The sequence below is a fragment of the Alligator mississippiensis genome, chromosome 7 (genome assembly GCF_030867095.1).
Source record: "Alligator mississippiensis isolate rAllMis1 chromosome 7, rAllMis1, whole genome shotgun sequence".
In the NCBI taxonomy this organism is placed as follows: Eukaryota; Metazoa; Chordata; order Crocodylia; family Alligatoridae; genus Alligator; species Alligator mississippiensis.
The window spans coordinates 620,453-634,939 of record NC_081830.1 but is presented as its reverse complement, the minus strand read 5'-3'; the positions used below and the strand labels follow the sequence as shown (position 1 = coordinate 634,939).

At 59.0% G+C, this 14,487-nt stretch overlaps 1 protein-coding gene across 1 annotated transcript; it reads right to left on the bottom strand.

Annotated features, from left to right (window-relative positions):
- Window positions 1–2,955: 2,955 nt before the first annotated feature.
- On the bottom strand, window positions 2,956–11,724 carry LOC132251471 (uncharacterized). Its single transcript, XM_059731298.1, has 4 exons — window positions 11,634–11,724; window positions 8,610–10,833; window positions 6,155–6,301; window positions 2,956–4,370 (listed from the first exon to the last, which is right to left on the bottom strand). Exons 2-4 carry the CDS (start codon window positions 10,831–10,833, stop codon window positions 2,956–2,958), a joined length of 3,786 nt encoding a protein of 1,261 aa, XP_059587281.1. The 5' UTR covers window positions 11,634–11,724.
- Window positions 11,725–14,487: the final 2,763 nt, after the last annotated feature.

Sequence of the window (14,487 nt, the reverse complement as noted above, 5' to 3'; positions counted from 1 at the left end):
ACCACAAAGGATCGGCGGGCCCAGCCCCCGCGTGAGCAGGGAAGTCGGCTGGGGTCAGCCGACGCCCCCGGGTGCCCGGCCCGTCTCCTCTTGAAGACCTCTGGGGAGGTGGGTGCACCACCTCTGCGCGGAGCCTGTTGCAGTCTGGACGCGCTGACTGAAGAAGTTTCTCCTAATGTCCAGCCCAAAACGGCCTTCCAGGAGCTTGTGGCCATTGGTCCTAGTTTTCCCCCAGGCCGCCCTGGCGAGCAGAGTGGGGGCAGGGGGTTCTAAGTGTTTTGGGGGGAAATCCGGGGATTTGGGGGCAGAGAGTGGGACGGGGGGCAGATAGTTGGTCCCAGTTCCAGCTCCCTTTAGGAACCAGTTGGCTCTGGGGTAGGTGAAGGGGGCACCTGGACGCCTGGGCTCAGCTTCCTTGTGTGGTGAGTAGTGGTGTGAAAACCCCCACAGCAGTGCTCCCACTCTCTACCCGCAGCCCCCACAGAGCACTCCCCCCACTCCTGACCGCAGCCCCCACAGCGGTGCCCCCCACTCCTGACCACAGCCCCCCGCAGTAGTGTCCCCACTCCTGACTGCAGCCCCAACAGCAGTGCCCCCCACTCCTGACCCACAGCCCCCCACAGCAGTGCCCTCACACTTGACCGCAGCCCCCACAGCGGTGCCCCCCACTCCTGACCGCAGCCCCCACAGTAGTGTCCCCACTCCTGACTGCAGCCCCAACAGCAGTACCCCCCCACTCCTGACCCACAGCCCCCCCCACGGCAATGCCCCCACTCCTGACCCACAGCAGTGCCCCCCACTCCTGACCGCAGCCCCCCGCAGTAGTGTCCTCACTCCTGACTGCAGCCCCAACAGCAGTGCCCCCCACTCCTGACCGCAGCCCCCTACAGTAGTGTCTTCACTCCTGACTGCAGCCCCAACAGCAGTGCCCCCCCACTCCCGACCCACAGCCCCCCCCCACGGCGATGCCCCCACTCCCGACCCACAGCCCCCTACAGCAGTGCCCCCCACTCCTGACTGCAGCCCCAACAGCAGTGCCCCCCACTCCTGACCCACAGCCCCCCACAGCAGTGCCCTCACACTTGACCGCAGCCCCCACAGCGGTGCCCCCCCAGTCCCGCCCCGCAGCCCAGGTCACACTGGTCCACACCCCTTTCCTCATTCCTGGCATGCCTGGATGCCTCTGCCCCGCGCCCAGGCCCTGGGCTTGTTTCCTCCCTGTCTCCTTCTCCCCAGGAGACGCACCCGGATGCCTGGCCTCCTTTCCGTGTGACTCAGCTGCCTCTGCCCCCATGAATACCTGGGGGGGAGGAGAAAGGAACCCAGGGGTCCGGGCTCCCAGGCCCACCCCGCTGTCACCCCACCCCCCCCCAGAACCCAGGTGTCCGTGCAAGCTCTGCCCCCCCCCTCCCCAAAGCTGACTTCTTCCATCCACCTCCGCAGGCAGGAGGAAGGTGAAAGCTAATTAATTAGATCCCTGTTAATTGGTGGCGGAGGCGGGTTTCAGGGTAGCAAATCTGAGGACTCTGCCCTGTCACGCGTGACACAGGAGAAGCCAGGTGTCTGTGCTCCCGAACCCCGTAGCCCCATACACCCCAGACCCCAACCCCCCTAGTCCCACCCCCACCCCACACACACCCCAGACAGCCCTGGTGTCCAGGCCTCCAGCCCCCTCTTTTTCCCAAAGAAAAGCCAAGAGGCAGTCTCTTGTTGTAGAAAGTTCGTTACCAATGGTAATTCATTAGCATCAGCATTTCTTACACCTATTACTCTATTGCTATGGTCTTCGTGACCGTTACCATGTTACAATCTATGAATCGTGACTATCATCGTCCTCGTGTTAGCTATGGTCATTATGGCTGTAGTGACTCCTTCTCGCACGCTAACTCAAGCACTGGTAGTAGCAATGATACTTGCAGCAGCAGCAGCAGCATTATCCCCGCCCAAAGCCCCGTCTCTGAGGTCAAGGTTCCTTCTTCTACTCTTGAAATTGGCTTTCTCTCTTTTTGTCCCAAACCAGATGAATTGTGGGGGGCCACATCAATGATTTCCAGGTGAAACCTGCCCCCCCCCCCCCAAGACTCCTTTTCATTGGAAAGCCATTGGCTGCATCCAAGATGGGGACTCCCGGTGCAGTTGGCTGGTAGAATCCAAGATAGAGGGTCTGGAGCCGTTGGTTGGTACATCCCTAGATGGAGACAGCCAATGCACTTGATTGGCAGAAGCCAAGATTGCGTCTCTGATGCCATTGTTTGGTAGAATCCAAGATGGCAGCCCCCAGTGCCATCACTTGGTTAACTCAAAGACTATTGCTCCCATGCCAGTCAACTGGTAAAATCCAAGATGGCGGCCCTGGCTATGCATGTAGGTAAAAACCAAGACGGTGTATAAATGACAGCCATGCAGTGAATCAATGATGGCACCCCTCCCCTCTTGTATTCAGTGGGTTGGTAAAATCCAAGATGGCGACCGTATGCATTGGCAGAACCCAAGATGGTAGACATCTCGTGGCTGTGTGGCAAATCCAAGATGGCTGGATGAGTACAATATAGCCACCAGCACATGCCCAATCGGGAACACCCACAATGGCTGCTCCCATCCAGATGGGTGTAGGAGGCCAACATGGCCACTCGGTTGTGACCAGAATCCAAGATGGCTGCCCCACCCCCCTCCCCATGAGGTGGGTGAGTCCAAAATGGCTGCCAGTCCATGACCAGTGGGCTGAATCAGCCTCTCAGCTCCAATATGGCAGCCCAACTGGAAGAACCAAAATGGCTGCGTACTCAAGATGGCTGGCCAGTCCCACTGGCCAATAGGGCAGAGAACCAAGATACCCACCCACTCCCCTCTAGGCAGCCATATCCAAGATGGCGGACACCACCATGGTTGCCATGGGAATCCAAAATGGGGAAGGGAGTAGGGGGCCATCTTAGCCCCTCCCACTAAGATAGCGGCCTAGCAGGACACGGCTCTGCCCCCTTCACTTTCCCGCCTCTTCTCCCTCAGCTCCACCTCCTGCACCCTAGCCCCACCCCTCCGAGCCACCTGTCGCCCACAGCAGCAGGCCTGGCCCAGCCAATGGATGCCGTAACCAGCGGCGACGAGGATGTTGACACAGGCCGAGAGCGCCAAGATGCCGATGGCCAGGCGCTTGTCGGCGTAGCCCATCAAAGCACAGGGAAGGGCCGCGGGGCAGGCCTGGAACTGGGGGTGGCACCAGAAGGCGGGGCCAGCCACCGTTGGCAGTTGTTGGGCAATCAGGTCCCATAGTAACCAGGTCTCGCTGGCCACCAGGGCCCCAGTGCAGGCTGCCAAGATGGCAGCCAACCAAGATGGCAGCCGGGTCTTGTGGTGGGCATGGGCAGTTGCCGGGGCAGCCATCTTGGCTGTGGGTACCATGGTAGTTGCCATGTTGGTGTCCTCCACCGGCATGGTGGCCATGTTGGTTCCTTTCCCCCACCAATGCCTGGTGGCCATCTTGGATTCCTCCTCCGACAGCCACACGTACATCACATTGCCATCCTCGCCAGTGGCCATGTTGGCGGCTGTACCGCAGCTGTTCCCCAGGCAACACTTGGCGACCATGTTGGATTTGTCAGGAAGGCGGCGCCGGGCAGCCATGTTGGGGTCCTGAAGGAAGTGCATCCTGGCCACGTTGGGAACATCACTGGGGGCCCCCTCCGTGGCCATCTTGGAGCCTGTACTGCAGCAGCCGCTGGCAGCCGTATTGTATCCCTCATTCCAGGCCATATTGGAGACCTCTTTTAGGCACTGCCCGGCAGCCATTTTGGATCCCTCAATGCAGCAGCTCCCGGCAGCCATATTGGATCCCTGGCTGCAGCCGTGCCTGGCAGCCATATTGCAATCCTCATGGCCACAGCTCCTGTCGGCCATATTGGAATGTTCTCCCAGGTGCCGCTCGGCAGCCATATTAGATCCCTCCCTGCAGCTATGGCTGGCGGCCATATTGGATACCTCTCTCCGGTGATGCCTCCCCTCCCTGTCCCGCTCCTCGCCGTCTGTGGGGTACAGGGAACGGATGATGGTGATGGGGATGAGGGCGAGGAGGAAGGAAAGGCCCCAGGTGGGGGTGATGGCATTGTGGAAGTGCCGGTTGTAGCAGACGACCTTGCAGAAGCGGCGCAGGGCCTCAGCCTGCTCCTCCTGCTCATTGGGCACCGCGGCAGTCCAGGCGCAGGCCAGGTCATGGCGCAGGGTGCGCCAGGCCCCGCGGGCAAAGAACATGGCCATGAGGCGCAGGCCCAGCAGGAGGTACCAGTGCCGGACGCTGGGTGGCCCCCGGGTGCCCTGCAAGACGTGCAGCACTGGGTGGAGAAACTCCACCACCGACTCCACCACCACCGACATCTCTGAGAGAGAAGAGCCAGGTCAGGGTGCTGGACATGACCCCTCCCCACTCCTAGGCAGGGAGAGTGGGGGTGCCAGGTGTTATAGGGACCCCCAGACCGAGATCACGATGGACTGGGGGCTGTACAACCCCCCCCCCCGGTTGAGGGTGCATGACACCAGGCTCTATATAGACCCCCCTAGCAAATATAGGGGGTATCAAGCATTATAGAGACCCTTCCAGCAAAGGTAGGGGTAGCAGGAGCTATAGGGACCCCCAATTGGATATTGTGGGGGTCCCAGGGTCTGTACAGAGCCTGCCCAGGCAAATATAGAGGGTATCACTCACTATAGGGACCCCCTCAAGTTGATCTCAGGGAGTGCCAGGCCCCCTCTCCAGCATATATAGGATGCACCAGGTGCTCTAGGGACCCCCCAGATGGATTCCAGGTCCTGTACAGACCCCCCCAGGTAAATATAGGGGGTACCAGGTGCTATATGGAACCCCCAGCTTGATCTCAGGGGGTGTCAGGCTGCATATAGAACCCCCAGACAAGTATAGGGAGCACCAGGCGCTATAGAGCCCCCCCCAGGTGGATGCCAGGTCCTATCAGATTCCCCCCAGGCAAATATGGGGTGCACTAGGTGCCATAGGACCCCTCCAGGTGGATATCAGGAGGTGCCAGGTTCATTACTGACTCCCTCCCAAATATAGGGGGCACTGGGTGCTATAGGGAGCCCCAGGTGGAGACCTGGCTGTGCCCGGTGTTTTGTGTGCCCCCCCGCCTTCCCCTGTGGTGCCACGTACCTGCGGAGGTGTCAGACTCCTGGCCCCATCACCCTGGCAGCTCTGCACGTCTGGACAACCGCGGGGCCACGGGGGAGGTAGATATTGGGGCCAGGCCGGGCCCCTGCGGTGGAGGGGAAATCCCGAGGCCCAGTAGGAAGCAGGTCCCAGCTTCCCGGATCCCGGGAGAGGATGGGAGGGGACCCAGGCATCTGGGCAGGCCTCCCACGGGTGGGGCAGCGACTAGGATCAAGCAAGGTGAGCCTTGGGGTTCTTCCCAGGAGGGCGGGCTCCCAGAACCCCCTGCTCTCAGCTCCCCATCCCCGAGAGCCCAGGCGTCTGGGCTCCCTGCTGCCACCCCCCACCCCCCCAAGAACCCAGGCGTCCGGGCTCCCAGAACCCCCTGCACCCCCCTGCTCCAGGGGACCCAGGTGTCCAGGCACCCCCACCCCAGAGGCCCTGGGTGTCTGGCGGGGGGCGGGTTTTCCCTTCTTTTTCCCCAGGTCCAGGCCCGAGCTGAGGTGTCAAGGAAGCAGTTGCTAATGAAAAGCAATTAGGCCACATGATTAACGAGGCTGCGCATCACCCAACCCCGCCTCCCCCGCCCTTCCTGGGCCGCTGCGGTGACGCGGAGCCGCCCCGGTCCCGGCTGCCAGGATGGGTGCGGCTTGCCAGGGTGGGGAGAGACACGCAGGGAGTGCAGGTGCCCTGGCCCACCCCTGCTAATCCACCAGCCCCTGCAGCCGCATGAGGGAGCCCAGGCGTCCCGACTCCCAGAATCCCCCACCCCGCATGGCCATGCCCCCTCCCTGCCCTCCCCTCCGCAGAGAGCCCAGGCTCCCCGCGTCCCGGGCCCTCAGAGAGCCCCGGTGTCCTGAGGGATGGGTGGAACGAGATGCTTCTATTGGGATTCATTGGGCTTTGCATAAACTCTTAATTAAGGGCTTATCTCATGTGCATCATCGTATGACTTGCCTACAGCTCCTTGACACAAGGTAAGTCCAGGTGACTCTGGGATACCTAGTGGATCCAAGATGGCCGCTGCACGCAGGGAAGGGAGGACGGCAGCCTGGGTCGGAGCGATGTGAATCCAGGATGGCCGCTGCATCCGCAGCAGGGAAGAGCATCCTGGGCCGTGGCAGCGTGAATCCAAGATGGCCGCCACGTCTGAGGAAGGGAGGACAGCAACCTGGGCCGTGGCAGCATGAGTCCAACATGGCCGCCGCACGCAGGGAAGGGTGGCTGGCGGCCTGGGCTGCAGCAGCGTGAGTTCCAGACGCCTGCTCCATCCCCGCCCTCTAGAAAGCCAGGATAGCCCCCAGGTGTGGCCAGCCACGGAACCCAATATGGCCGCTTGCGTCCATTCAAGATGGAGGCTGCAGCTGATGGGGGGTCTCCAACATGGGCACCCACACTCAGGTGATCAGGTTAGTCCGAGCCAATATGGCTGCCCCTTTGGGTTAGGATGGCCAATCCGAGAAGCATTTCATCTTGGATGGGCCAGCTCACTGGGGCGAGGCAGCCATCTTGGATAGGCCAGCTCAACAGTGTGGGGAGAAGCAGCCACCTTGGATGGACCAGCTCAACAAGCCAGGGCAGCCACCATAGATAGGCCAGCTCACCAGGGTGGGGTGAGGCAGCCAGTTGGGATAGGCAACCTCACTGGGGTGGGGCAGGGCGGCCATCTTGGAAGAGCCAACTCAGCAGGATGGGAGCAGCCAACTTGGATCCAGCCCTTCGCTCATTTCTGGTGGCCATCTTGGATCCACCTCCTGGATCATTTCTGGAGGTCATCTTAGCATCGGGTTCGTAGCAGGCAGATCGTGCCTGACCAGTCTAGTCTCTCTTTATGACCAGGTTACGAAACGCCTGGACGCAGGAGGAGGGGTTAACGTCGTTTACTTAGACTTCAGGAAGGCCTTCGATACGGTATCCCACCCCATACTGGTGAACAAGTTAAGAGGCTGTGACTGGGATGACTGCACAGTCCGGTGGGTGGCAAATTGGCTAGAGGGCCGCACCCAGAGAGTCGTGGTGGATGGGTCGGTCTCGACCTGGAAGGGTGTGGGCAGTGGGGTCCCGCAGGGCTCGGTCCTGGGACCGATACTCTTTAATGTCTTCATCAGTGACTTGGACGTGGGAGTGAAGTGTACTCTGTCCAAGTTTGCAGATGACACAAAGCTATGGGGAGAAGTGGACACGCCGGAGGGCAGGGAACAGCTGCAGGCAGACCTGGGCAGGTTGGACAAGTGGGCAGAAAACAACAGGATGCAGTTCAACAAGGAGAAATGCAAAGTGCTGCACCTAGGGAGGAAAAATGTCCAGCACACCTACAGCCTAGGGAATGACCTGCTGGGTGGCACAGAGGTGGAAAGGGATCTTGGAGTCCTAGTGGACTCCAAGATGAACATGAGCCGGCAGTGTGACGAAGCCATCAGAAAAGCCAATGGCACTTTATCGTGCATCAGCAGATGCATGACGAATAGGTCCAAGGAGGTGATACTTCCCCTCTATCGGGCGCTGCTCAGACCGCAGTTGGAGTACTGCGTGCAATTCTGGGCGCCACACTTCAAGAGGGATGCGAATAACCTGGAGAGGGTCCAGAGAAGGGCCACTCGTATGGTTAAGGGCCTGCAGACCAAGCCCTACGAGGAGAGACTAGAGAAACTGGACCTTTTCAGCCTCTGCAGGAGAAGGTTGAGAGGCGACCTTGTGGCTGCCTATAAGTTCATCACGGGCACAGAAGGGAATTGGTGAGGATTTATTCACCAAGGCGCCCCCGGGGGTTACAAGAAACAATGGCCACAAGCTAGCAGAGAGCAGATTTAGACTGGACATTAGGAAGAACTTCTTCCCAGTTCGAGTGGCCAAGGTCTGGAACGGGTTCCCAAGGGAGGTGGTGCTCTCCCCTACCCTGGGGGTCTTCAAGAGGAGGTTAGACGAGTATCTAGCTGGGGTCATCTAGACCCAGCACTCTTTCCTGCTTATGCAGGGGGTCGGACTCGATGATCTATTGAGGTCCCTTCCGACCCTAACATCTATGAATCTATGAATCTTAGACCCATCTCTTTGGTCATTTCTGGCAGCCATCTTGAATGGGTCTCTTGAAGATGCCCTGTTTCCCCCCCTCCCCCCCCCACCTCCCTCCCAGCTCCATTAGAGGAATGAAAAGTAGGCCCAAGACATTTGCATAAATATTAATTTATTTGCCTCTCTGGCTCCACCCCCTCCACACACACCCTCTGCCCAGATACCTGGGTAACTGGGAGCCTGCTGCTCACACCCAGTGCCCTGCGTTCCCCTCCCACCCCCTCTATCTGCCCCTGGCTGCCCCCAAGAGCTACCCCGCTGCCCCCTAGGTGCCCTTTCAACCCTCCTAATTGCTCTCTGCTGCCCCCTATGTGCCCCAAAGACCCTCCGGTCTGTCCCCTGCTGCCCCCCAGAACTGCCCCACTGCCCCATATCTGCCCCTTACACCCTCCCAAATGCCCCTTACATCCTCCTATCTGCTCCCCGCTGCACCCCAGAACTGCCCTGTGGCCTCCTATGTACCCCTCACACCCTCCTGTCTGCCCACTACTAGCACCCAAAGCATCCCCATGACCTCCTATGTACCCATCACACCCTATCTGCCCCCTGCTGCCCCCCAGAACTGCCCTGTGGCCTCCTAAATACCCCTTGCAGCCTCCCAAATGCCCCTGACAGCTTCCTTTCTGTCCCCCACCACAACCCAGAACTGCCCCATGGCACCCTAAATACTCCTTACACCCTACCAAATGCCCCTCACAGTTGCATATATGCCCCGCACCAGCCCCAAAAACATTCCCATGGCCCCCTATGTAGTCCTCACATCCTATCTGCCCCCTGCCCCCATCCAAAACTGCCCCGTGACCTCCTAAATGTCCCTCACATCCTCCCAAATGCTCCTCACAGTAGCCCATCTGCCCCCCACTGCCCACCAAAACTGCCCTGCAGCCCCCTTCCGCATCCTCTCTGGCCTCGGTGCCCCCCGGCTGCCCCCTGGTGCCCCCCTCATCTGCCCCCCTGTCCCGGCAGCAGGGGGCAGGCACGCGGAGCAGGCCGTAGGTAAGGCAGGCAGACATGTTGACACAGGCGGTGACCACGAGGGTGCTCAGCGCTAAGAGCTTGTCGGGACGGCCAGCGAGGGCACAGGCCAGCACTGGGGGGCAGTTGGGGGCACCGGGGTAGCAGGTGAACAGCCCTGGCCCCCCCAGGGGGGGCAACTGGAGGGCCACCAGGGCCCACACGAAGGCCACCTCAGCCCCCAGGACCAAGCCCACAATGAGTCCGAAGGCAACCGGCCGCCAGCGCTGCATCCCCACCAGGCCCGAGCCCAGCGTTGGCCCGGCACCTGGAGGCGGGGTCAGGGCGGTGGCCATGTTGTCAGGCTGACATGGAGCAGGCGCGGGGGCAGCTATGTTGAGGGCGGCTGGGGGGTGGTGAGCAGCCATGTTGTGGTAGACAAGCGGGTGGCCAGCAGCCATGTGGAGGAAGGCTCGGCTGGGGCTGGTGTCCACGGCAGGCAGGGCCCGGTGGGCACCGGCAACCATGATGTGTGGGGCATGGCCTGCCAAGTATGGGTGGGTGGCCATATTGTGGTGGGGAGCCATGTTGGAAGGGCCATTGGCCCTGTACAGCATGGCAGTGGAGGGGTTGGCGGCCATGTTGGGTAGGCCCCTGAGAGGGTTGATGGCCATGTTGGGCGTGGCAACAGGTGCATTGGTGGCCATGTTGGGTACGACCCTGTGGGGATTGGCGGTCATGTTGGGTGCCTGCCAGGAAGTACTGGCAGCCATGCTGAGTGAGACAGAGGACCCGGTGGCCATATTGTGAAGAGCCCGGTGGGAACTGGCGGCAAGCTCAGAGGTGCCCCAAGGGGCCTTTGTGGCCATTTTGGGGCCATTGAGGCCAGCAGCCATGTTGGCTGGAGGAAGGAGCGGGTCATCATTGGCCAAGGAGCTCTCGGCTTGTTCAAGAAGCAGAGCGTTGGCCTCCCCAGAAGGCCAGACGGCCATCTTGGCATCAGGTGTGGCGGCCATGTCATCCATCTCCAACGCCACACGGTTGGTCATCTTGGTCTCCACCACCCTGTCTGCCATCTTGCCCATGCCCTTCAGTTCATGCTCCACCTCCCTCTCTTTGGCTCCATGGGTGCCAGCGGCCATCTTGGATCCCCCCAATAGCTCATATTGGGCATCATTCCCCTTATACACCCATGTCCCATTGTCCATCACCCCCACTCCGCTGGTGGTCATCTTGGACCGGCGCCTCAGCAAGGGCTCAGCAGCTGCTGTGGTGGCTGTGGCGGCCGTATTGGTGGCATTGCCCTCTTCCTTGTCCTGGGGCGGGATGCCCCAGGTCTTCACCAGCTGCATGAAGCCGATGGTGAAGAGGGAGGCAATGAAGGCCAAGGCCCAGATGCTGGTGAGGGGCACAGGGAAGCGCTGGCTGTAGCACAGGGCAGTGCAGAAGACCTGGGTCCCGGTCGGCTCCGTCGTCCAATTACACACCAGGTCAGTCTGGACGCTGTCCCAGGGCCCATGGGCGAAGAAGAGGGTGACAAGACGAAGGCCGACCAGGAAGTACCAGGGGGCCAGGCCTGAGCAGGCCCCGTCCCCCGACAGGGCGCCCATGACGGGCAGGAAGAGCCGCGTGATGCCATTGAGGACGGCCGCCATCTACCAGAGGAAGGGGGGAACGAGGAAAAGGAGAAGTGAGGACCTGGCCCCGCCAGCCACCTGCCCTGTTTCTCCACCTCTCCCCCACACTTGTCCTTCCTTTCATTGCCTTGTTCAGCCTTGCTCTTTCCTTCCTCCTTTTCTCCCTGCTCCTTTCTACCCCGTCTGTTTGGCTCTCTTCTTTCATTTGCCCATTTGTCAACCCATTGGTTCATTCACTCATACATCTATTCAGTCCTCCACTCATTCGTGCATTCATTCGTCTGTGTTCATCTGTTCATTCCTTTTATTGATGTGTTCACTCCTTCACTCATTCATTTCTTTGTTTGTCCGTTCGTCAGTTCACTCGTTCAGTCATTTGTTCACTCATTTGCCTCTCAGTTCTCTCATTCATCCTGTCATTCGGCCATTCATTTGGCACTGAATTCAGTTATTCATACACTTGTTCTTTCTCGCATTTATTCGTTCATTCATTCATTGGTTTGTTTGTTCACTCATTTGTATGGTCATTTCATTTGTTCGTTCAGCTGTTCATTCATTCATTCATTTTATTTATTCATTTGCTCCCTCATTCATGCATTTCTCTCTTCATTTGTTCATTCATTTCTCAGCTAATTTGTTCCTTCATTTATTTATTCGTTCTCTCGGTTTGCTCCTTTGTCCATTTAGTCATCCGTTCACCTGTTCATTCATTTGCTTGTTTGTTCTCTCATTCATTTTCTCATTCATCTCTTCATTTGTCCAGTCACCTTTTCATTCGTTCACTCGCTCATTTATTCATTCACTCGTTTGTACATTACCTCGTCCGTTCGTTCTTTTAGTCATTCCTCTCTTCATTTATTTGTCCGTCTAGTCATTTGCTCGTTCACTCACTGCTCCGTTCATTTATTCTCTTCCCGTCACATCTCCTCTTTCCTCTCTTCTTTCTTCTGTCTTCTTCCTCCCAGCCCTTCCACTTCTCCCTCTTCATTCATTTCTTCTGTTGTTCGTTCATTCGTCTGTTCGCTCGTTCTTGCGGTTTCCTTTCATCACGGCACCTTGCTCTTTTCTCCATTCTTCCTTTATGCTCCTTCCTTCCTCCTCCTGCCCCTTCCACTTGTCCCTCATTCGCTTGTTCATTCACTCGTTCGTGCATCTCTGCACCTCTCTTTCCTTTGTTCTGCACGCTCCCCCTCTCTTCCCTGCCTCCCTCTCCAGCGTTCCTCTCTCCTCCTGCCGTTCAGGTCCTCATTCCTGTTTTCATTCCTCCGCGCTGCCTCCTGCTGTCGTCCCTGCGTCCCCTGCCTCCCTCTGCCCGCCTCCGCCTCCCTCAGCCCTTCGCTCCCTCCTTCACTTTCTTCCTCACTTCCCCTCCTTTCCTCCTGCTTTCTTCCCCCTTTCTTGCTGTCGCTCCAGTTTTCTTCCTCTTCTCACTTTTCCTTTCTTTTCAGTCTCTCTCTTTCTTTCTTTTCCTGTCTGGCTTTCTTTCTGTCTCTTTCCATTTCTTTCATTTTTTCTTCCTTCCTTCCTTCCACCTTTCTCTTTATCACTGTCTTCCATTTCTTTCTTTTTTTATTCTTTCCTTTTCTTTTTCATTCTTTCACTTTTCTCTTTTTCGTTTTCTTCTTGTTCCTTTTTCTATCTCTTCTTTCTATCATCCTCTCTCTCCTTTCTCTCTCCCCACACTTCTCCTCTCCCCGCCCCCCCCCCCCCCCCCCCCCCGGCTACACACACCTGACACAGGGCAGGCAACAGACCCCAGGTGTTGCTCATTGCCCTGCCCCCCCAATTGCCCCCACCCCATCTACCCCAACCTCTTGTCTGCCCCACTCTCCCCACCATGCCCCCCCTCTTTCCCCCCTCCTGCCGGTACCTTCTCAGCTGCCGGCTCCGGGCTGTCACCCTCCTCATCCTTGCCTGGCCTGGCCGGCCCTGCCCCCACCCTGACCTACATGGGCCCCCGCAAGGGCGGGGCCCCACCCACGGGGCCGGGAGGGACCCAGGCGTCCAGGAGGCCCCACCCTGGTGAGGGCAGCCCAGGCGTCCGGCCCAGGACAATACCTCACCCCAGGAGCCCAGGTGTCTGGGCTCCCACCCACCAGGCCCCACTGCTCTCTCCGGGCACCCCCCAGGGGATGCAGGTGTCTGGGCACCCCCCAGGTGTCCAGGAACCCCCCCTGCCTGGGGGACGCAGGCATCCAGGGACCCCCCTCAGGTGTCTGGGGACCCCCCCCGCTCAGGGGAGGCAGGTGTCCAGGACCCCTCTCAGGTGTCCAGGGGACCCCCCAGGGGATGCAGGTGTCTGGAGACCCCCCTCAAGCATCCAGGCCCCCCCCTCAGGTGTCCAGGAGACCCCCCAGGGGATGCAGGTGTCCAGGGACCCCCTGGAAGGTGGATGAGGAGATGGAGGGGTGGTTTATTGTCTTTATTGATCAGGATTAATTATGTTAAGTAGCTGTGTCTTGATTGGCCTGGCAGCCACCTTGGATAGGCCAACATTCCCTGCCCCACTCAGGTGGCCATCTTGGGCCCCTTCCTTTGCCCCACTGTCCTAGCATGGTCCACTGTCTTGAAGAGGTGAAGCCATCTGGGTGGCCATCTTGGGCAGGCCCAGCTGCCATCTTGGCTAACCCGAGGCATCTAGGCAGCCATCTTGGACCCCTCCCATTGCTCTGGTATCCCAGTGGGCCACTATGTTGGATGTGCCCAAACATCTGGGCAGCCATCATGTACAGGCCCAGCTGCCATCTTGGCTAGGCCAAGGCACCTGGGCAGCCATCCTGGATAAGCTGACAACCCCCCTCCCCAGTCAGGCAGCCATCCCCTCCCCCTACTGTTCTAGCATGGGCTGCCATCTTGGATACACCAAGGCATCTGGGTGGCCATTTTGGGAAGGCCAAGCTGCCATCTTGGATAGGCCAAGGAATACAGGTAGCCATCTTAGATACCCCAAACCATGCACACAGCCATCTTGAATACACCACTGACCCTCCTCAACCCATTGGGCAGCCATCTTGAACCCCCAGCCCTACAGCATGGATGGCCATCTTGGACTACCATCCAGTGCAGTCCCAGCAGTCATCTTGGATATGCCACTGACATGCCCCTGTGCCAATCGAGCAGCCATCTTGGAGCCCCCATGCATCCCAGAGTGGGCCGCCATCTTGGATAGGCTAAGCAGGCATCTTGGATATGCCAAGGCATCTGCGCGGCCCCCTTGGATACCCCTAAGCATCCAGTCATATTGAATATGCGTCTGACATTTGTCCCCAGCCCAGTGCACAGACATCTTGGATCAGCACCCAGTGTCATCTGGGCAGTCAATTTGGATACACCACATCCAGGTGGTCATCTTGGATGCCCCCCAACCAGTCTGGGCAGCCATCTTGGATAAACAAAGGACACTCCCCACTCCACCAATTGGGTGGCCACCTTAGGTCCCCTGGGAATCCCAGAGTGGACTGCCATTTTACATCGTCACCCAGTGTAGTCAGGGCAGCAATCATGCCTAAGCCAAGCAGTCTGGCATCCAAGATGGCTGCCCAAAGACACTGCCCCCATGGCTGCCACCCACCATCTTGGACACACTACGCCATCTCGGTAGCCATCTTAGATATGCCAACAATGCCTTCAACTTGCATGGTCGTCTCCCCCCCCCCAGTTTCGGCCCTGCCC